This window comes from Lagenorhynchus albirostris, chromosome 8 (assembly GCF_949774975.1).
Source record: "Lagenorhynchus albirostris chromosome 8, mLagAlb1.1, whole genome shotgun sequence".
Classification (NCBI taxonomy): domain Eukaryota; kingdom Metazoa; phylum Chordata; class Mammalia; order Artiodactyla; family Delphinidae; genus Lagenorhynchus; species Lagenorhynchus albirostris.
The window spans coordinates 95,984,021-96,006,550 of record NC_083102.1 but is presented as its reverse complement, the minus strand read 5'-3'; the positions used below and the strand labels follow the sequence as shown (position 1 = coordinate 96,006,550).

At 44.4% G+C, this 22,530-nt stretch overlaps 1 protein-coding gene across 8 annotated transcripts in view; it reads left to right on the top strand.

Annotated features, from left to right (window-relative positions):
* The window catches only part of LOC132524858 (cytochrome c oxidase assembly factor 1 homolog), a 100,960-nt gene that overhangs the window by 62,820 nt on the left and 15,610 nt on the right, over positions 1 to 22,530 (top strand). For 6 of the 8 annotated variants that reach the window (XR_009542068.1, XR_009542069.1, XM_060157361.1 and 3 more), the window contains 3 exons: positions 15,002 to 15,054; positions 17,057 to 17,156; positions 19,124 to 19,272. Coding sequence is in view for 6 of the 8 variants with exons in the window: in XM_060157361.1 (XP_060013344.1) it covers positions 15,002 to 15,054; positions 17,057 to 17,156; positions 19,124 to 19,272 (302 nt within the window). In the remaining 2 variants the exon portion in view is untranslated. Of the gene's footprint in view, positions 1 to 15,001; positions 15,055 to 16,532; positions 16,713 to 17,056; positions 17,157 to 19,123; positions 19,273 to 22,530 lie in introns of those variants that run through there. The other 2 variants (XM_060157363.1, XM_060157366.1) reach the window with 2 other exon arrangements.

The window sequence follows — 22,530 nt, the reverse complement described above, 5'->3', positions numbered from 1 at the left end:
TTGTGAATGGTGAACCATCCTTGCATCCCAGGAATAAATCCCAGTTAGTCATGGTATATAATCCTTTTAAAATGTGTTCTTAAATTCAGTTTGCTAATATTTTGTTAAGAATTTTTACATCTCTATTCATCAGGGATATTGGTCTTTAGTTTTCTTTTTTTGTAGTGTCACTGTCAGACTTTGGAATCAGGGTGATGCTGGCCTGGTGGAATGAATTTCGATATTCTCCATCCTCTTAAACTTTTCGGAGGAATTTGAGAAAGAGTGGCATTAGTTTTTCTTTAGATACTTGATAGAATTTGCCAGTGAAGTGGTCTGGTCCTGGGGTTTTCTGTGTTGGAAGGTTTCTGATTACTTATGGGTAATCTCTTTACTCATGGGTTTGTTCAGGTTTTTTCTTTCTTCCTGATTCATTCTTGGTAGATGTGTGTTTCTGGGAACTTCTGTTTCTTCTAGGTTATCTAATCTTTTGGCATATAATTGTTCATAGTAATCTTTATGATCCTCTGTATTTCTGTAGTATCAGTGTAATGTTTCCTCTTTCATTTCTAATTTTATTTAGAGTCTTCTTGCTCTCTTTCTTTTTTTTTTAGTCTAGCTAAAGGTTTGTCAGTTTTGTTTATCTTTTCAAGAAACCACCTCATAATTTTGTTGAGCCTTTCTATTTTTTTCCTGGTCTCAGTTTCATCAATTTCTTTTCTGATCTTTTCTCTTTTCTCCCTTCTGCTAACATTGAACTTAGTTTGTTCTTCTTTTTGTAATTCCCTGAAATATAAAATTAGGTTGTTTATTTGAGATCTTTATTTTAAATATAGGTGTTTATTATTATCTTCCTCTCTTGCTCTCTTCCTTTGTCAATTGATTATTTTCCATGGTGGTACGCTTTGGCTCCCTTTTTTAAGAAGAGAAAACAATCTTTTGTGTATGTATGTAGGTTTTTGCTTTATGATTTCCACAAGACTTTCATAATACATCTTATAGATATAACAGTCTACTTTAAAGTTACTGCAATTTAATTTCAATCACATACCAAAAAACTACCCTTTTACTCCCCCTACATTTTATGGGGTTTTTTTTTTGGTCACAATTTATATCTTATCATATTGTATATCCATTAACAAATTGTTGTAGCTACAGTACTTCTTCCCTTTAACCTTTATACTAGAGTTAAGTGATTAACGTACCACTATGTTGGAGTTTTCTGAATTTGACTACTTAACTTTCATATTTTCATATGTTTTCATGTTATTATTTAGTGTACTTACTTTTTTTTTTTTTTTTGCGGTACGCGGACCTCTCACTTTCGTGGCCTCTGCCGTTGCGGAGCACAGGCTCCGGACGCGCAGGCTCAGCAGCTATGGCTCACGGACCCAGCCACTCCGCGGCATGTGGGATCTTCCCGGACCGGGGCACGAACCCGTGTCCCCTGCATTGGCAGGTGGACTCTCAACCACTGCGCCACCAGGGAAACCCCTAGTGTACTTACTTTTTAGCTTGAAGATCTTTTTTTTTTTTTTTTTTTTTGCGGTATGCGGGCCTCTCACTGCTGTGGCCTCTCCCGTTGCAGAGCACAGGCTGCAGACGCGCAGGCTCAGCGGCCATGGCTCACGGGCCCAGCTGCTCCGCGGCATGTGGGATCCTCCCAGACCGGGGCACGAACCCGTGTCCCCTGCATTGGCAGGTGGACTCTCAACCACTGCACCAACAGGGAAGCCCCGAAGATCTTCTTTTAACATTTTGGTAAGGCAGGTCTAGTGATAATGAATTTCCTCCTTTTTTTTTTTTTTTGTCTGGGAATCTTTTTCTCTCTCCTTCATTTCTTAAGGAGCACTTTGCTAGATAATGGATTCTTGGTTGGCATTGTTTTCTTTCAGCACTTTGAATATATCATCCTACTCTCTCCCAGCCTGTAAGGTTTCTGCTAGAAGCCCACTGATAGTGTGAGGAGGGTTCCCTTCTAAGTTACAAGCTTCTTTTCTCTTGCTGCTCTTGAGGTTCTCTGTCTCTTAAGTTTGAAAGTTATAATGTATCCTGGAGAAGTTATCTTTGGATTGAATTGTTCAGAGATCTGTGAGCTTCAAGAACTTAGATGTCCAAATCTCTCCCCATTTTGGGCAGTTCTCCACCACTATTTCTTTAAACAAGCTTTCTGCCTTTTCTCTGTTTCTTCTTCTGGGACTCCCATAATGCATTGTTTATTTCTTCTAATGGTGTCCCATAAGTTCTGTAGGCTTTCTTCATTCCTTTTCATTCTTTTTTCTTTTTGTTTCTCTGATTGGATAATTTCAAATGACCTGTCTTTGAGTTCATTGATTGTTTTTTCTGTTTGATCTAGTCTGCTGTTGAACCTCTCTATTGAATTCTTCAGTTCAGTGATTGTATTCTTCAGCTCCAAAATTTGTTTGGTACTTTCTTATGTTTTCTGTCTTTTTGTTATACTTCTCATTTTGTTCTTGTAGTGTTTTCCTGATTTCATTAAATTGTTTATCTGTGTTCTCTTGTAGCTCTCTGACCATCTTTATAACAGATTTTTGAATTCTTTGTCAGGCAGTTTGTCTGTCTCCGTTTTGGGGAGAGGTCAGTTACTGGAAATTTACTGATTTTTTTTGTGGTGTCAGTTTTCCTTGTTTCTTTCTGGTTGCTGTAGGCATCTGTGTATTTGAGGAAGCAGTCACTTCTAGACTTTATGGACTGACTTCACTAAGGAAAGACCTTCACCTGCAGGTGGCGGCCCACTGGACTGCGCTGTAAACCTGGGTCTAGTGGTGCAGGGTGCCAAGTGTACGGGTGTGTGGCACCTATAGGCCCTATGGGTGCATGGTATCTTGTCAGTTCAAGCAGCAGGAATCCACTACACCGACAACTGTGTGATCCTTGGTGAGAGCCAGAGGCGGTCTATAGTGTCTGCAAGGGCTCTTGAGGTCCTCAGCAGTGTCTGTAGGTCCAGCGGCTATGTACCAGGACAGGCAGTGGTGGTGGTGGCCAGAGTTGGTGCCACATGCCTGGCTGCGAGGGCTGCTGCAGGTGCCTGTGTGGGCAGGATTGGCTGCAGATACATGTGCAGTGGCAAGGTCAGAGGTTCAGTAGCAGGGTCAGGGGCCGACTCTAGGAGACCTGGCTGTTAGAGTTGACTTGTGAGTCTGTAGGAGCTATGGGGCATGCATGGTTTTGGAGCCAGTATCTGGAATCAAGGCTGGTGAGCATAGAGGTGTGGCTGCTGGGACTGTCTTGGGCACACGTGAGGTGCAGGCCAGTGAGAGGAGTTGGGGCTTGCTCTGGGTGCCTGAGCAGCTCTGGGGACCTGGGCTGTCACCATACACTCGTGTGGCTTCAGGGGCTTGCTGCAGGCATGTGCATGGCGTTGGAGGCCTGTGATGGGAGTTGGCGCCAGTGGCCTTCAGGGGCTGGCTGCCAGCATGTGCAGCTGTGCAGACCAGTGACAAGAGTCCGAGTCTTATGTGGGCCTTAGCTGTTGGTGTGCACATGTGTGGCTGCAAGGGCCATAGGGGCAGGCACATCCGTGGGGGTCAGCTGCAGGGGTCTAGGCTGGTGTCTTGTTTGCACGCGGCTGCAGCAGCCTGAGTTGGCTGCAGGTGAGGATCCCGGGCTCAAGTGGGAAGTCGTGGGGAAGGAATGGGGAGGGACTCCAGCCCTGTTGTCAAAGTGAAAACCTGTGGGTGAAAATCTCAGAGGTGAAATCTGCAGGGGATCTACAGCAGGCTGTGCTGCCTTTTGGTTTCTTCAGCTGTGAAACCTACTGGGGTCCTCTGTGGAGCAGTCTGCTGGGGTGTGCAGTGAGGTCCTCAGTGATGAAGGCTGCCAGCCCTGCAGTGTCCACCAGGCCTGTTGCTGGTGAAAGCTGCTGGGATCCTCTGCAGAGCAGGCCACTGGGAGCTTTCCTTTTCCTGGCAAGGAGAACTGTCTCGCATGGGAGAGTTCCTTCTTGGCACTGAGCAGTGCTGGCCTGGGGGATGGGCTGGTGAAGGCAAAGTCAAACTTTCTTCTTACCTTTTTTGTGCAGTTATCCTCAGGCTTTTTCATCCACTATGTTGCGGATGCTCCTTAAGTGGATTCCTGAGCTCTCCAGGAGCGATTTTCATTCACGGATAGTTGTCTGATCGTTATTTGTTGGGAGATGGAGGCTGGGGTCTCTTTACTCTGCCTTATTGGTGATGACATCCTGTGTTGTGTGTTTTTTACCTGCCCCCCCCACCTTTGGGGAGGAAAAATATTTTATGCACAGAAAATTATTCAGTGTGCAATGTTTGGGATCCAGACTTCTCTTGCCCAATATGGTGTTTCTAAGGTTTATTCTCACTTGTTCATTTTCATTGACGTACTGTGTGTCATTGTGTGAACATACAACAGTTGTTTTGTTCTCCATTCCATCATTGAGGATATTCTTATTTGGGGCCTATTATAAATAACATGGCTAGGAACATCTTTTGTGTGCTTTTTGTTGTATGTACGTATGTATGTTTTTCTATATATCTTGGAGTGGGATTTCTGGGTTATTGGGTATGTACGTGTACACTTTAATAGATATTGTCAAACAGTAGTTCATGGTGCTTTTACTAACTTATACTCCAGCAGCAGTATATGAGAGTTCTCGTTTCTTTGTGGAGATGCATGTAAAGCTCTCACATGTTTAGTAATTATGTGGTAGCTATTTTTGTTTTTATGATGATGACTCCCAGGTACCTTACTTAGGCACCTGGATTGGTTCTATCCACCGCAGTAGGGAAAGCAGGAAGGGGAGGGCTGGCACGGCGGAGGGAAGGTAGGGGAAGGAGCTCACTTGGGGATCTGTGTAAGTGTTTATTAGAGGTTTAGTTTAAGCACAGAAGGGATGCCTGGCCTAGATACAGAGACTTGGGGATCATCTTAGTAGACCCAAATTCAAGTCATTGAATAAGATCTTAGGTGAAGATTGGGATGGGGACGGAAGTTGGGGGTGGAAGTGGGGACATAATGTGTATTAGTTTGCTATGGCTGTCATGACAAAATACAACAGACCGGGTGGCTTAAACAACAGAAATTTATTTCCTCACAATTCTAGAGGTGTCATCAATTTTGGTTTCTTCTGAAACCTCTCTCCTTTGCTTGAAGATGGCCATCTTCTCCCTTTGTCGTCACGTGGTCCTTTCTCTGTTTGCCCACATGTCTCTGTGCAAATTTCCTCTTATAAGGACACCAGTCATAATTGGATTAGGGCCTACCCTAAAGACCTCACTGTAACTTAATTACCTCTTTAAAGACCTTATTTTCAAATACAGTTGCATTCTGAGATACTGGGTATTAGGGCTTCAACATATGAATTTTGTGGTGAGTGGAGGGAGAGGCAGTTCAGCCCGTAACATAGAATAAGGGAGAATATAGGACAGGTAGAGGACTACAGATTGCAGTAAGGAACTTAAGAGGACTGGCCGGAGAGGTAAAAGGAAAATAGGTAGAGGGTTGAGTCAAATAAAGGGAGGGTTTCAGGGATGGTAGAGTCAACCACAAGCCTCCCAGATTCTAAATCTAGTCACTGATACCGAATTGTTTTACTTTTCTAAATTCTTTTTCTAAAATGGAGACTTTCAGTAGAAATGCTGAAGTAAATGTTTAATAGGGTTTGCCTTACTCATACTCACTTGAAAAATAGTTACGAATCAGAGTCTATTATATGAAGTTTTGGATGCCAGAACATACTGAATATATTGTTGCTGTGTTTTCACATCTTTAAGAGAATGGCCTTGAAACGTATTTTGTTCAAACAGATGAGACATCGTGAAATTTAGAAATCCTAGTTTACTATTTAAAGCTTATTCTACAAGACTCTTGTATCATTTCTGAATTCTAACTGCATTGTAGTTTAGAATGCTCAAAATATTTGTGAGGAGGTTTAAGGATAATGATAAATTCTGTGAAATCACTCTGCTACGTGCCGTGTCCTGCAGCCTTGTTATTGTGCTTCATATCGGACATCTGTTCACTTCTTTGCATCTCCACTGCTACCAGCTAGTCCAGCTGCCATCACCTTTGGTGTGGACTACCACAGAAGACTTTTAACTGGACTTCCTGCTTCCTTCTTGCCCTTTCTAGAGAAACCAAAAAAAAAAAAAAAAACCCAAACAAAAAACCAAGCCAGAGCATGTCATCCCCTGATTGAAATCTTCAGCAGTTTCTCCTTATACCTGGAATTAAATTCAAACTCAGCACCATACCCTGTAAAGATCTGTGTGGTGAAGACCCTGCCTGCCCTCATTTACCACATTAGCCTGCTTTCTGCTGCTTGAACAGACCAAGCCGCTGGCTGCTTTCAGGCCTTAGCCTGGTTTACTTGCCCTTCCCTGGGTTTTCAGATTACTCCTTCAGTCTCAACTCGGATCTTGGCAGAGAGGCCTTCCCTCACTCCGCAGCTAAAACTGCTCTTTCCCCCTTTCACTTTCTAGCATGCCACATGTATGTATGTATGTATGTAAGTAGGTGAATAGGTTAGTTTTGTAAGCAACTGCAAAATCGTCCTCCAGAGTGGATGTACACTCCCACCAGCAGTGGTTGCTCCACATCCAGCATTTAGTGTTGTCAGTGTTTTGGATTTTAGCAGTTCTGATAGGTGCCTAATGGTATCTCATTGTTGTTTTAATTTGTAATTTCCGAATAACATTTGACATTGAGTATCTTGTCATATGCTTATGTCATCTTTATGTCTTTGCTGAACTGTTTGTTCACACTTTTTGCCCATTTTTAATTAGGTGATTCATTTTCTTATTGTGTTCTTATTGAGTTTTATGAGTTCTTTGTATATTTTGGATAAAAGTCCTTTATCAGATACGTCTTTTGCAAATATTTTCTCCTAGTCTGTGGCTTGTCTTCTCAGTCTCTGAACACTCTATTTTTTCCAAAGTATTTATCACTAACCAAAACAGTCTTATTGTTTGTCTCCTCCCACTACAGTGTAAAATCCATGAACAACTAACTGTCTTGTTCTCTTCTGTATTTCCAGTGCACAACATGGTGCCTGGTATTTTGGATGCAGTTGACAGATATTTGTTGATTGAATGGATAACAACTGTTATCGTTTCTAGTTTGTTTTAGTCTTACTGAAAATGGCATTAAGCTGATTTAAGTTCTCCCATCTTATTTAAAACTCTGTCAAAATGTTACCATTTTAGGGCTTCCCTGGTGGTGCAGTGGTTGAGAGTCCGCCTGCCGATTCAGGGGACACGGGTTCGTGCCCCGGTCTGGGAAGATCCCACATGCCGCGGAGCGGCTGGGCCCATGAGCCATGGCCGCTGAGCCTGCGCGTCTGGAGCCTGTGCTCTGCGACGGGAGAGGCCACAGCAGTGAGAGGCCCGTGTACCGCCAAAAAAAAAAAAAAAAAAAAAAATTACCATTTTAATCCTCAAAATTAAGGATAATAGCCACTTGTAGTAGTAAGAGATGAATTTCCACAGTGGTTCAGATTAATTGGTTTAAGATACATAATTACTGATCTACACTTGCTTTACCCTCTCAAGAGTTGTACAGATTTATTCTCCAGGAAGTAGTCACAGGATTGGGTGGTGAGAACAGGAGAAACAAAGCCTTACAAAGCCTTATGGGATGAATGCTGCCTGTTAGACACTGGAAAATCTCACTGTGTTCAAATATGTATACATGCACACACACACACACACACACACACACACACACACAGGTTGAATCTTGCAAGGTTAAAAAAATTATGCAGATTCCCTGTTGTTGATTGCTTTTTGTTGACTGGATTTGTAAAAGATGGAAAATGATATGTTGGTCTCCTACTGTGGTTGTTTCCAATTTTTAAAATATGTTTTCTTTAGTTGTTTTTAGCTGTATATTTTAGTGCTATGTTGTTTGCCATTAATTTTTATAACTATTATATTTTTGTCTATTTTTATCCCAATTAATGCTTTTTGCCTTGAATTCTACTCTTTGAATGTTTCCACTCTGCTTTGTTCTTGTATGAATATGCCAAGTCTTCCATTATTAAGACTTTCATTGCTTTTTAAACTTCTGCTCTTAAAAGTGACATATGTTTGAAGGAGTTGTTTTTTTAAAAAATCCTTTTAGAAAAGCTTTTTATTTATTTATTTATTTATTTTTGGCTGCATTGGGTATTTGTTGCTGCATGCGGACCATCTCTAGTTGCAGTGAGCGGGGGCTACCCTTTGTTGCGGTGCGCAGGCTTCTCGTTGCAGTGGCTTCTCTTGTTGCGGAGCACGGGCTCTAGGTGCATGGGCTTCAGTAGTTGTGGCGTGCAGGCTTTAGAGCGCAGGCTCAGTAGTTGTGGCACACGGGCTTAGTTGCTCCGCAGCATGTGGGGTCTTCCTAGACCGGGGCTTGAAACCCTGTTCCCTGCATTGGCAGGCGGATTCTTAACCACTGGGCCACCAGGTGAGTCCCTAGAAAAGCTTTTAAAAGATGTTTTGGTTTTCTATTGCTGCGTAACACACCATCTCAAAACTTAGTGGCTTTAAACTTAGAACCATTTTGTTAAGTCTCATGATGTATGGTTGCAGCAGCTGGATGGTTCTTCTGTTCCATGGTTATTCTGCTGGTACTGTAGTCGTGTGGTGGCTCACTTAGACTGGAATGTCCATGAAGGATGGTTGGGCTCAACTGGCATCTTGGAACCATGGGGCATGTGTGTCTGTCTATCTACTATCTATGCTATCATTTAGTCTCAGTCCTCTCCCTTACCAAGTGGCCTCTTCACTTACTCTTTTTATGTGATCTCTATAGCAGGGCAGGGTAACCACACTTCTTAGATGACAGCTTGGAACTCCCAAGAGTGCTAGTGGAAGGCCAGGCCTCCTTCAAGCTGAGGCATGGAACTGCCACAGCATCAGTTTGGCCTCATTCTGTTGGCTGAAATGAGTCCTAGTGCCAGCCCAGGTTCATGTGAGAGGGTGTAAACACCAGGAGGTGTGGTTCACTGAGGGACAAATTGGGAACCTACCTACCACAATATGAGAGTTTAAATCCTTCAGGTTTTTTTTTTTTTTTTTTTTTTTTGCGGTACGGGGGCCTCTCACTGTTGTGGCCTCTCCCGTTGCAGAGCACAGGCTCCGGACGCGCAGGCTCAGTGGCCATGGCTCATGGGCCTAGCCGCTCTGCGGCATGTGGGATCTTCCCGGACTGGGGCACGAACCCGTGTCCCCTGCATCGGCAGGCGGACTCTCAACTGCTGCGCCACCAGGGAAGCCCTGGATTTATCTTTTGATGAAATGTAGTACATCTTAACTAATGTTTCAGGAAGGCTCTGTAGATTATAATACCTGAGTTATTTCCAAATTTATAATGCCTTCCTCTGTCTTCACACAGTTTGATTGGTTATAGAGTTGTTTTGGGTTTTTTTGGGGGGGGTGGGGAGGGGGCTTGAGGGATCTTAGTTCCCCGACCAGGGATCGAACCCTGGTCCTCGGCAGTGAAAGCACCAACTCCTAACCACTGGACCGCCAGGGAATTCCCAGTTACAGTGTTTCTGGATCACATTCTGTGCTTCTCAGGAGTTTATTGTTACTATTCCATTGTCTTTGGGAATTCATTGTCCTTTATGGGTGTACCTTTTTAGGGCACTGGATTCTTCTTTTTGTTTAAATTTTTTTTCATGTAAAGTTTTTGCCAGTGAGGGATGGCAAATGGATCTGGAACACGGTGTGTGTGCAGTTTTGTCTTTTCTCAACTCTGTCAAGTTTTCTTCTAGTATAATTTTGTTTTGTCTCTTCTTCCATTTAACAGCTATTACAGTGATCAGGTTTGGTAGATCTTAATTCTATAAAATTGGCATTTGTCATTTTCTCTATTTTTGCTCTTTCATTCCACATTATGGGAAAACGTCTTGAATGTAACTTCCTCATTATGAATTCAGCTTTTCTGCCATGTTAATTCTGCTGTTTTTCTCCAATGCTAATGGCAGGTCTGCTGTTGCATTTTCAGGTTTCCTTGAAATCTCCTTATCTGAGTTTTTCCCATTTCCTTCTTAGCATGATGTCTCTTTATTCCTGTTGTACTTGGTTCTTACAGGCAGTGTCTTTCAGTAACTAATTATGTGTCTAGATCAATGCTCTTTTCCATATTATTTTATTTCTTGGAGTGAATTGTTGCCACTGCCAGTCCTGTGTCTACTTACTGTGGGGTTGTACTGATAAGGATTGTAGTCTCGGAATGGATATAGAAAAAGAACTTCTGGATGGGGTAGGGAGAGTGGCTGTCAGGACCCACCCACTCTGGGGCTGGCTGCCTGTTTCCTGATTGCTACAAACCCAGAAACTTTGGGCTAGGGGTGGAGAGAGGCGAAGGGCTGCTGCACCCTCTTCCCATGCACTTCCTGGCAACTGTGCTCTTACCCTTCAGAGGCGGGGCTGCAGTTGGCCACTGGAGTGTGTCTCTGTCTTCATTCACACTGTAATTAGTGGAAATTTCTCCCAGATTTGAGTAAATTGTTATTGTTCAAAGTAGGCTCTACTTTCTGTCTTTTCTTGTGTGTGTCTTTGTAGGTGTTTTTTTTGTTTGTTTTTTTACAATTAACTGCCTTTATTTAAACTATATTTTTTAAATTTTATTTATTTTTTATACAGCAGGTTCTTATTAGTTATCTGTTTTATACATATTAGTGTATATATGTCAATCCCAATCTCCCAATTCATCCCACCACCATCACCTGCCCTCAACGTTCTTAACTCAGCTTAACCAAGGGGGAAAGCTGACTCGTGCCAGGGTGCTTGCCTGGCATTATCCTGGATTCAGAATAGAGGTTATTCCTCTGGAGGCCTTTGGTTATTCTACGACTCCAGAGCCCAAGCTGGTAAGCTGGCACTAATGTTTCTATGCTTAAGTTTTTAAATGCTTACCTTCTTAGTCTTTTAATTTGGGGGAAGGGGCTTCAACAACAGAAATTTATTTTCTCACAGTCCTGGAGACTGGGAGTTGGAGACCAGGGTGTTGGCAGGTTGGCTTCTTCCGAGGCCTCTCTCCTTGGCTTGCAGGTGGTCTCCTTCTTCCCATGGTTTCCTCTGTGCACCTGCATCCCTGGCGTCTCTTCCTCTTCATATGAGGACACTAGTCATAATGGATTAGAGCTCTACCCTACTGGCCTCATTTTAACATAATCACTTTTTTTTTTTTCATTGTTACTGAGGTATAATTGACAAATAAAATTGTAAGATATTTAAAGTATACAACTGTGGTGATTTGATATACGTAACGTAAACACTGTGAAAGGATTCCCTCTAATGAGTTAGTTAACAAATCCATCCCTTAACATTTATTTACTTATTTTTGGTGAGAACATTTATGTTCTTTCAGTTTTTAAAAAATCTTTTATCACATTTACTTGCATGCTGTTATACTTTTGGGTTTTGTTATTAGCCTTTTCTGTCTCCCTTATCTCAAATATAATACATTTCATTCTTTTAAAGTTTAGCCCTGTTTTATTTCTTTTGTGCTATTCCTACTTCTTAAATTCTGTTTTTTCCTCTATTGGTCTTTTTGGCTTTATCCCTTCCTTATTCTTTCACTCTAATTTTAATTCTTACTGCCTTAATTTTTTCATGTCTGTTTTCTTAAGCCTGATTCTCTCCCCTCCTCTGCCCTCCCTCCCCGTCATGGTTTCATTTTATAAAGGCTGGAAGGATGTGTAGTCCTTAAGAGTGGCAGTAGCTGTGGGCAGTGTCATTCAACAAATAGGGAAGACCTCTCTCTCCTTCTCCTTCTGAGTGGATTTTATGTCTCTTTGTTCTGTCTTGACCCCTGAAATTATGACTTGGGGATACAGTGGCACCTGTGAACTTTTGGAGTGGCTTTTGGACAGCGCGTATCACTTGTATGAGAAGCTGATTGTTCTGAAATCCGTGGTCTGTAATGTGTGTTTCGTCACTCAGGGGAAAGACCAGGGCCTCCGGTGTCAGACAGATGCATGTCATAGCTCTGGTGTGGAATAGCTTTGTGACCCTGAGCTGCTCCTAGGTGATTCTGATGTGCACAGAGGTTGAGACTGCACCACGGTACTGCTTCTACCCTTCCCAGGTCAGATCCTGCCTGTGGCTGGAACCCTCCGGGGAGCTTCTGTTCATCGCCCTCGTGATACTCTGTAGACCTCCTTCATCTGGTCGGGGACGCGAGGGGAGGCAGCCAGGAGGGCCCTCCTGCCCTGCGCCAGCTCCCGCAGCTGTCTAACAGACCGTCCTTTGGCTCTAGAAAGGGATTCAGTACTTTGAAAAAAGTTTGTAGACCATCGGCCTTTGGAGGCTGACGTCACCCTTCGTATATCAGAGCAGAGCTACTTAGGACTGCTTTCTGGAGAGACCTTGCCTGTACTTTGTTCCGTCTTCCTGTGGCTAACCAGTCCCTTAATTTTCAAAATGGGTCGCGACCCTTTCCGCTTGGTTAATGGTAAAGCAAAAAAATTCTTTTCTTAATTGGCTATGTAATAGACTAATTGAATTTAAGTTTCTAGCAGATTTTCACATCAAGTTTAAATATTTCCAATTCTTACCAAAAGCTTAGTTTTAAAATGTCATATTCTTAGAGGTAGCCTAAAGTCTATCTCTAGTTTTACAGCGCCTGTTAGAATTTTTTCTGTGAGATTAGGGCCTGCTGAACACTCTATTCAAAAGCTAGCTGACGGAGCAGGTAAGCTGAAGCTGGTTAAACAGGAGTAGAGACTGAGCCCCCTTTCTCGCCTCCCACCCCAGTCCCTTCACCCCGCTTTGGCAAATGGAGAGCAGGTCGATCACGACTGCCTTACCTCTCCACGGAGTCAAGGTAGCCCAGCAGAGCTTCCTACTGAGTCCTCACTGCTTGGGACACTTGTAAAATTCTGTTTATGTTTTTTTCGTGGACTGTGATTGTGGTTTTCATTATGAAATGTTATAAAAAAAATAGTCATTTGAAAGTTATGAACTTAAAGAGAAAAATCTGGGGATGCTGTTTGTAACGCCAGCCACTTGAGAGATTCCCGTTCTGAACATGTGTGGGAGAGGTCTTTCTCAGGCTTGGTGTGTTACTAGCAGGTGTGGTACTCCTCCATGGGTGCTCTGGGCCTTGTAGATGCTGAGGCTGCCTTTTCTGCTGAGCAGATAGGAAGCTCAGTGTCAAATCCATGGCCACCTTGAGGAAATGTCTAGTGCGTGACAGTGTGTAATTGGGGACAGTAACTTTACCCCAGCTGTGTTTCTCTTCTTAAAATTATTTTCCATTTGTCTTCATTTCCTCATCCATTTATTTACTTCTCTTCTGACATGCATGTCCTTGTTAGCCCCATCATCCTTTTTGGACGAAGTTGGTGTACAAATTAGCAAATACATAAGAACGGTCCTAAATATTTTAAGAAACCACCCTCTTGATCCAGCCTTACTGCGCTGGTCTGAGTTGTCGCAGAAGTCACCTGGCTGCTCGCGCCGCACCCCTCTCCTCCCACTTGCAGCTCCTCACCTGCAGAGCAGACCCAGCAGCGCAGGGTAGAGGGCCTTTCAATAACTGCCTCTATTTCTAGACCCAGCAGCGCAGGGTAGAGGGCCTTTCTGAGCAGTAACCGCCTCTATTTCTAGACCCATTTCCTGTGGCTCCCCTTCTGCTCCCCGTACTTCTGTAGCTCTCGTTTCTGCCCCTCTGTTCTCCCTCTGCTCGTCATTTCTGCAAATCTGAAGCCCTCTTCCTACCCCTTCACCTCCTTCTGCTGAGTCGGTTTCCTCTGTGAAACCTTTGCTGATCCCCTCCAGGCAGGGCCGACCACTTCCTGGGTGCTGCTTCCTCTCTTGGTGCACACGTGGGGGCACACTAACTGGGCTGCTCGCCCGTGGGCGCCTTTGTGCAAATTAGAACAAGGCACTTTATACAGCTTCCAAATGCTGGAAACCCATCTTAAAGAGTGTGCGGTTGTGCTCCGTGGCCTCGTCTGTGTTGGAATTTGTGTGAATTGTCTGTATCCCAGCACCATCTGTCTGACCCAGGGCAGGTCCTCAACAACCATTTGCTGATAAGCCAAAGGAAGAGCAAAGGCGTGAATACCTGCCACGCTTTTGTCTGGAAAAATAGCAGGGAAGGCACATCTGACAAGGCCTTTTGCACTGAACGTTCTAAATATATTGTAATGCCAAGACATTTTTTTCTTCTTCACATCTCAGTGTCTCTGAAATCACAGATATCTTAGTCAGTGTGTAATGGTGGGTGAGGGCACAGCCCTGGAGCTGGACTGCCTGGGTCTGAATCCCAGGTCTGCCACTTACACACTTATTTGTGTGAATCTGGGCGTGTTACTTAACCTTTCTGTGTCTCAGTTTACTGGTCTGTAAAATGGGGATGATAACAGTAGTTCGTACTTCATGGGGTTGTTGTGAGAATTCAGTGAACCCTCATATGGGCAGCGCTTAGAATACCACCAGGCACATAGTAGCAAGAGATATGAGTGTTAGCTGTTATCAGTATCATAAATGGCTACATATGCACTTAATATACTGTTGTTTCTTCTTAACCCTGAGATGCTGTTTTAGTCCACTGGAGTACAGCTTACATGGATAGCATCTCGTGTCGGTGTCTGTGGACTGGTCCCATTATATGTGCTGCGGTCCCACACCATCTCCCGCCCACACCAGTTTTCTGGTTGCTGCACCAAAACGTGCACGGTACACAGAGAGGAAACCAGCAGGCGTTGTTTTTTCTTCTTCATATGGCAGAGGAGTCAGAGGGAACAGCCAGGGCCCTGTATAGATAAGGCTCCTTTCAGAACTTCAGCGTAACTTCTTGCATGCTCTGAAGCTTAGACCGCTAAGAAATCTTGGCTGTGTAAAACTAGAAACCAGAAAGAATTGGGTTTGAAAAAGTGATTTTATTTATTTATTTTTTGGCTGCACTGCGCGGCTTGTGGGATCTTAGTTCCCCGACCAGGGATTGAACCCAGGCCCCTCAGCAGTGAGAGCGCGGAGTCCTAACCACTGGACCGCCAGGCAAGTCCCTGAAAAAGTGATTTTAATGTAAAGTTTTTGTCTGATTGCAGGGCAACTTTACTTTGATGATTTTCAAGGAAGCTGGGCTACGAAGTGGCAAAAGGTAATGGCTGTTCTGGGGCCAAGTTCCCCATCGGAAGCCTCCGGGGTGTGCTCAGGTTAGACAGTAGATGAACGTCGCTCCCCAGATAGCTGTGGGTTCACCTGGTCTTCAGTGCTGACCTATGGCTGCAAGGCCACGTGAGGGGATGGGGTGGCTCGTCGCTGAACCGTGTAGGACGACTCTTCCCTCGTCTCTCATGCTCGCTTTGGCAGCTGCAGCCGTGCGGAACTCCTGCTCGCTGCCCCACCCTGCTGAGCTCTCCTTCAGGTTAAGCAATATCTGACTAATGCATTCTTTGGAGATGCTCTGCTCGTTTTTCTTATGAGACTGAATGACTCTTCCCAGATCACATCACTGCAATTGACTTGACCCTCAACTTTGAGAAATACTCTTACCTAGTCTGCAGCACAGCCGAAACTTCCACAGCAGCTGGAGAACATTGATTTGGGGGTTCGGCACCTTTTTCTTAGTTGAACAAAACAGTATATAAGTAAATAATACAGGGATGATCTGAAACTTCACCCTCTTTAATTCGATTTATCTAAACCCTGGATTTGATGATATTTCTGTGTAGAACTGGTCAACTTTAGCCCTGTCAGAGGGTGTGTTTGATGATCAGTTCCCAGAAAGAGTATCCACATGAGGAACTTTCTCCAACAGGCCTTCTTCCCTTCAGGATTCACTCACCTTCAGGTGTCAGAAATGACAGGCGTGTTCTTGCTCTCCGTATTCTGGAAAGTGGAGAAAGCAGATGGTGAGAATGTGTTTACCTGGACTCCGATCAGCCAGTGGAGGCTTTAGCAGTATCCCTGGTTCTGCACTGCGCACCCCTTTAGGTCACATCCAAGGCTTTGTTTTCTAGAGAAGCACAGACAATCTAAGGTTAAATATGCAAACGGGGACGTACATACTTATGGTTTATCTTTTCCTTTATGTAACCCTGGAGTTTCCATCTCTGCCCCAAATCTTTTTTTTTTTTATTTTTTTGAGAAATGTCAGCACAGAGGGCAGAGGAATTACCTTATAGGGCGAGGATGCCCCGATGCAGCCTGTGTGGTCAGAGCCAACTGGAAGCCCACAGAGAACCTGACTCACAGGCGTATTCTGTTAGGTCTTTTCTTTTTTTAATTGGCTGTCAACATTTAGAATTCAGGCAGTTTTCCATAAAAGGCCTCTTGAAAAATCGGAAGATCCCTCCAGGCTTGGCCCGCGTAGTGAAGTTAGCTGGAGCCGGGTTGAAGCTGCCTGTCGGCACTTCTCGGGGGCTGCTCGTTTATGTGATTTGTCTTGGCCGCGTCATCTAAGCCGGTGTCCCCCTCTGCTTTATGGCCAGGTATCAGACACTTTCCAGAAAGGCCTGGGTGTGAGCGGTGGTTAAAAGGCCACCAGGAAGGAGAATAATTGGTGCCCTCGAGACCCACGTGCTGCTTCTAGTCCCACTTGGCCTTCAGGGGATGGGAGTTCAGGCTGGCTGGGCTGGGTGCCCTGAATTTGCTGAGCTGTCTCCTTCCTGTCCATCTCTTCATTAAGCCTGAAAGTCAGGACCACCGTGTCCTCATCCGGGGGTGGGGGGACGTTTTTCAGAATATGAAAGAAAGCAGCCAGAGACCACCCTGGCCCATTCGGAGGCTTACAAGCCCAGCTATTGCAACAAAAGGGTAAGCTTCCTGTTTACCAGACGGCGTGAGACAAAGTGGTTGTACTTCCTGGCTGTGCGGGACTTGGCACGCAGGCTGTGTTCTGTCCCTCAGGACAGCAGGGCTGAATGCCGGCTCTGTGCTCAGCCCTTGCCCCCGTGGCCTGGGTCCTGGATGCGGGCCACCCTTGGGAGGGCACTTTGGCCTGGGCTCCAGAACCGGCCCTGGCCTTCTGAAAGGGAAGGCGGCCTCGCCTCCTTGCTGGCTTCCTCCTTAGCTTTCCTTTCCCTGTGGGGTCCAGTCCAGGCAGCGGTGCTTGGCATGAACCTGAATCTAACCATAAATTCACATCTTTTGTTTTTCAGTCTCTAGGAAGCAGGATGTCAGTGCCTCTGGGGAAACAGCTCTTTTTTACCGGCGTGGCGGCTAGCGGGGGCTGCGCCCTTTTGTACTACCTGATACAGAGTAAGTATCCGATGAAGCGCCCGAGGCAGGGCCGCCTCCTAGTTGTCTCTCCCCGTTCCTCCATCAAAGGAAATACTTCAGATGCTTTCAGCAGGTTAGAGAAAGAAGGAAAGGACTATTTTTAGAAGCCAGTAAGCCATTCCATTGGCTGTAGCTTCCTTCTTATCCTGTAATCCCAGTTTTCCCAGGAGCCACAAGAACAAATCAAAGGAATAGGACCCATTTGCATAAGAAGCCTCAGAAAAGCAAGATGGGCTTTCACTCCAGTGCACATGCAGTAGATCCATCAAGATTTCTGAGATCAGAGAAAGAACAGAGGGAGGGGGACACCAGATGGTTCACAGGTGTGGAAAACTGGCTCTTTCTCAAGTGTCCTCGGCCTGTTTGCCTTGCCATTCTCTGCTGTTGATTTACTGGAGGACCTTGCGCAGCGGACTCTGGCAAGAGCAGAAAATAAAAGCAGTGTCCAGGCTGGCAAAATCCTGGCAGATGCAGCTTCCAGCCCTCTGCACCCACATTTGAATTTGTAAAGACAGGCCGCGATTATTGTGAGCGGCCTTCTTGTGAGCAGCCGAGACATTTAAGGGCATTTCCACGCTACTGGTTGCGAAGCAGCAGCAGTAGTTTTCTCCAGACTGACTTTCTTTGAAGATCTTTTATGCCCGCCCAGCTTGGCTTCTCACCCTGACTCCGCAGCCTGTTACTTCCTGCCAGGATGTGAGGATCACCCGCGACCCCGGTCCCTCCGCCCGCTCTTCCCCACCTTCCTTCAGGGCGGGCCCAGAGGCCTGCGAGTCTGGTGGCGGCCGGAGAAGAGCATTCCCAGGGATAATTCAGACCGGAACAACTCAGCAGCCCCCTCCCCTCTGCCAGAGGGACGGAGGCAGGACCTGACAGGAATGAGTACACTTTAGGGTCAGGGGCCTGGCAGCCCTTCCCCTTTAGGAGGCTGGGGTCGGCTCACAGCGATAGTCCAGTGGGCTCTGCAGCCAACTCCGGCTCTAGACTAGCTGTGTGGCCTTATGGTGGTGGTGGGGGGGTCTGGCTTCTTCCTGGGCCTCAGTTATCCATGTGACGAGGGGTAATGTTAGTGCTTGTATGCGAGGCTGTTGTAAACATTGATCTCACAACTTGTGGGATGCTGAGAAATCGCTCAGTGAAGATGAACGGTCTGGACCCAGCCTCTGCTTCTCCTCAGGGCTGGTACCTTGTTCATGCCTGCAGCATCCCCTCTCCTGGGAAGCGGCACTGGAGGGGCATTCTCCTTGGCCTCTGCAGGCTCAAGCCGCCTTTCCAGTCCATTACTGTGGCTGGGCCTACAGAGGGAAGTCTGTCTTGTTGCCAAACACAAAACCTTACTTGGGAAGCTCACCATCCTTCGCTCTCTCCTTGGGGCGACTTGCCCCACCTTACATTTTCAGGGAGGTGCTTCCTGGAGTTCCTAGTAGCCTTTGGGCCAAGGATACCTGAGGCTGAGAGCAGTTTGTAAGCTTTATCTGCATGAAATGTTGGCATACATCTATAAACTTGACAAGTTAGCGTTTAGTCGTAGGTTCTGGCCCCAGCTCTGCCTCGGATTAGCTGTACCACTTTGAGCAAGTCATGGAACCAGAGGACTTAGAACTGAAAGGAAAGTTAGAGATGATCTGATCAGACCCCTTAGGTGAAGAGAGGCAACGAATGAGGTGAGGAAATAAAAGGTGAAGAAATTGAGGCACAGAAGGGTCCAGTACCTTGCTCAAGGTCATCTGCCACATCGCTGCAGATGCCGACTTCCTATGTTTCGGTTTTGGAGTCTCTAAAATGGACAGTTCAGGGTAGATGGTCCCTAATGATAATTCCACCCATAAATTTCACGTTTCTGTTTCCATGTTGTACATGAATTACATCATCTCACTTTCTAGGGAGAGTATACCTGACCAAGTTCAATTAAAAAAAAAAAAGTAACCTTTTTCTTTCCCACTTAGAAACTTTTTCCAGGGCTTCCTATTACCAGTTGGCGTTGGAGCATCTGCACAGCCACCCTGAGGCACTGGAAGCTCTGGGCACTCCTCTCAACGTTCACTATCTCCGACTCACCGACAAGTACAACTTTGTGGACATTGCCGATGCAAAGGTAACGTGCTCCCCCTGCGAACTGCAGGCCGGGTGCCTACTGAGCTGAGGAGGGGCTCCCGTCCTCCGGAAGGAGTCTTGGAGGAAGCTGGAGAAAGATGTGGGATGGGGAAATCTGCTACGTACAACTGCCGCTAGGTGGTACCCAGCACCGTTTGAAAAAGCCTTATGGATTAATTTATTTTCATATAGATTTTTTCCTTTCTGGGGAATTGATGTGGCACGGAAAGCCCTGTTTGTGCTCAGGTCGCCATCTTGAACGGGAGGTTGTAGAGAAATGATCATTGGCGGTTTGCCAGTATTTCAGCTTTGAACTTGAAATACACCTAAACTCTAGTTTTAAAGCTTATTTACATTGCTTCCATGGAATGCCAGTCCATTTTTTCAGCTGTATCTTATCTTCTTTTATAGTTCAACTGATAAAACTCAACTGAATATAAGAAGGGTTTTTTTCTTCTGTTTAATATGTTTTGATTTGGAGGAATGATTCTCAGTTGTGTGGGGAATACAGAGATGCAGAAGGCTTTCAGGGAGTTTATAGTTTAAAATTCCAGCATAAGACAGGGTGAAGCAAATGCCTTAGTAGAGGCCTAGGAGGGAGAGGTTAGTGGCCTGGGAGGTTGTTGTGATGACAGGGAAGGCCACGCTGAGCAGCTTGTACACGAAGGCACATCGCTGTGCTCCCTGCCAGTGTGTCCTCAGCAGAGGTGCAGCTGCCCGGGGAGGGTGTGGGCAGGGAGAACGGGCTGAGGCAACCAGAGGGCTGTGACATCGTCTTGTGAGGTGTGTGCACTTAATTGTGACAAGCAGAAGCCCTGAAATATTTGGAGGACAAGAGTGAGCTGATCTGACCTAGTTTATTTTTTGTTGTTGTTTTTATTATTTTTTTTTTTTGCGGTACGCGGGCCTCTCACTGTTGTGGCCCCTCCCGTTGCGGAGCACAGGCTCCGGACGCGCAGGCTCAGCAGCCACGGCTCACGGGCCCAGCCACTCCGCGGCATGTGGGATCTTCCCGGACCGGGGCACGAACCCGTGTCCCCTGCATCGGCAGGCGGACTCTCAACCACTGCGCCACCAGGGAAGCCCAGTTTTTATTATTTTTAATGGAAATAGTTTTATTAGAGATATTTTCCCCCTAACTACAAAAGCAATTCGTGCTCAAGTATTCTGATAAGGATAATTGATGATTTTTTAAAAAAATTTAATTGATGTATAGTGATTCAGTTGTTTGTTCTTGCAGATTATATTACATTATAGGTTATTACAAGATATTGAATATAGTTCCTTGTGCTATACAGTAAATCCTTGTTGCTTATCTATTTTATATATAGTAGTATGTATCTGTTAATCCCATACTCCTAATTTACCCCTTCCCCTTTGGTAACCATAAATTTGTTTTCTATGTCTGTGAGTAAATAAATTCATTTTTATTATTTTTTAGATTCCCCATATAAGTGATATTGTATAGTGTTTGTCTTTCTCTGTATGACTTATTTCACTAAGCATAATATTCTCTAGGTCCATCCATGTTGCTGCAAATGGAAATATTTCATTCTTTTTCATAGCTGAGTAATAGTCCATTGTGTGTTTTGTGTGTGTGTGTATACATACATACATCTTCTTAAGCCAGTTGTCTACTGATGGGCCCTTGAGTTGTTTCCATGTCTTGGCTATTATAAATAGTGCTGCTATGAACATTGGGCTGCATGTATCTGTTTGAATTACAGTTTTTGTTTTTTCCATATATATACCCAGGAGTGGTATTGCTGGATCATATAGTAGCTCTATTTTTAGTTTTTTAAGGAACCTCCACACTGTTCTCCATAGTGGCTGCACCAATTTACATTCCCACCAACAGTGTAGAAGAGTTCGTTTTTCTCCATACCCTTTCTAGCATTTATTTGTAGGTTTTTTGATGATAGCATTCTGACTGGTGTGATACCTCATTGTGGTTTTGATTTGTATTTCTCTAATAATTAGCAATATTGAGCATCTTTTCATATGCTTGTTGGCCGTCTGTAGGTCTTCTTTGGAAAAATGTCTATATAGGTCTTCTGCTCATTTTTTGATTGGGTTGTTCGTTTTTTTGCTATTGAGTTGTATGAGCTGTTTGTGTATTTTGGGTATTAACCCCTCGTCGGTTGCATCGTTTGCAAATATTTTCTCCCATTCCGTAGGTATCCTTTTTTTTGTTGATGGTTTCCTTTGCTGTGTACAGGCTTTTAAGTTTGATTAGGTCCCATTTGTTTATTTTAACTTTTATTTCTTTTGCCTTGGGAGACTGATCTAAGAAAATATTGCTACAATTTATGTCAAGGAATGTTTTGCCTATGTTCTCTTCTAGGTACTTTATGGTATCATGTCTTATATTTAGGTCTTTAAATCACTTTGATTTTATTTTTGTATATAGTGTGAGGGAATGCTCTAATATCATTTATTTACATGTAGCTGTCCAGCTTTCCCAGCACCACTTGTTGAAGAGACTGTCTTTTCTCTGTAGTATATTCTTGCCTCCTTTGTTGTAGATTAATTGACCATAGGTGTGTGAGTTTATTTCTGGGCTCTCTATTCTGTTCCATTGATTTATCTTTTTCTTTTGGTGCCAATACCATGGTGTTTTGAGGCTTTGTAGTATGGCCTGAAGTCTGGAAGTGTTACACCTCCAGCTTTGTTCATTTTTCTCAGGGTTGCTTTGGCAATTCTGGGTCTTTTGTGGTTCCATATAAATGTTAGGATGATTCTAGTTTTGTGGAAAATGTCATGGGTAATTTGATAGGGGTTGCACGAAACCTGTAGATTGCTTTGGGTAGTGTGGTCATTTTAACAATATTTTTCCAATCCAAGAGTGTGGGATATTTTTCCATTTCTTTGACTCCTCTTCAGTTTCCTTTATCAGTATTTTATAGTTGTCAGCATATAGGTGTTTCACCCCCTTGGTTAAGTTTATTCCTAGAGTATTTTATGTTTTTTGAAGCGATTTTAAATGGGACTGTTTTACTTTCTGATATTTCATTAATAGTGTAAAGAAATGCAACAGATGTCTACAAATTAACCTTGTATCCTGCTACCTTGCTGAATTCATTTATTACTCCTAATAGTTTTTGTGGGGTGGTTTTAGGTTCTCTATGTAGAGTATCACGTCATCTGCAAATAGTGACAGTTTTACCTCTTTCCGTCCAGTCTACATACTTTTTCTTTTGTGTGTGTGTGTCTGATTGCTGTGGCAAAGACTTGCGGTAACACTATGTCGAATAGAAGT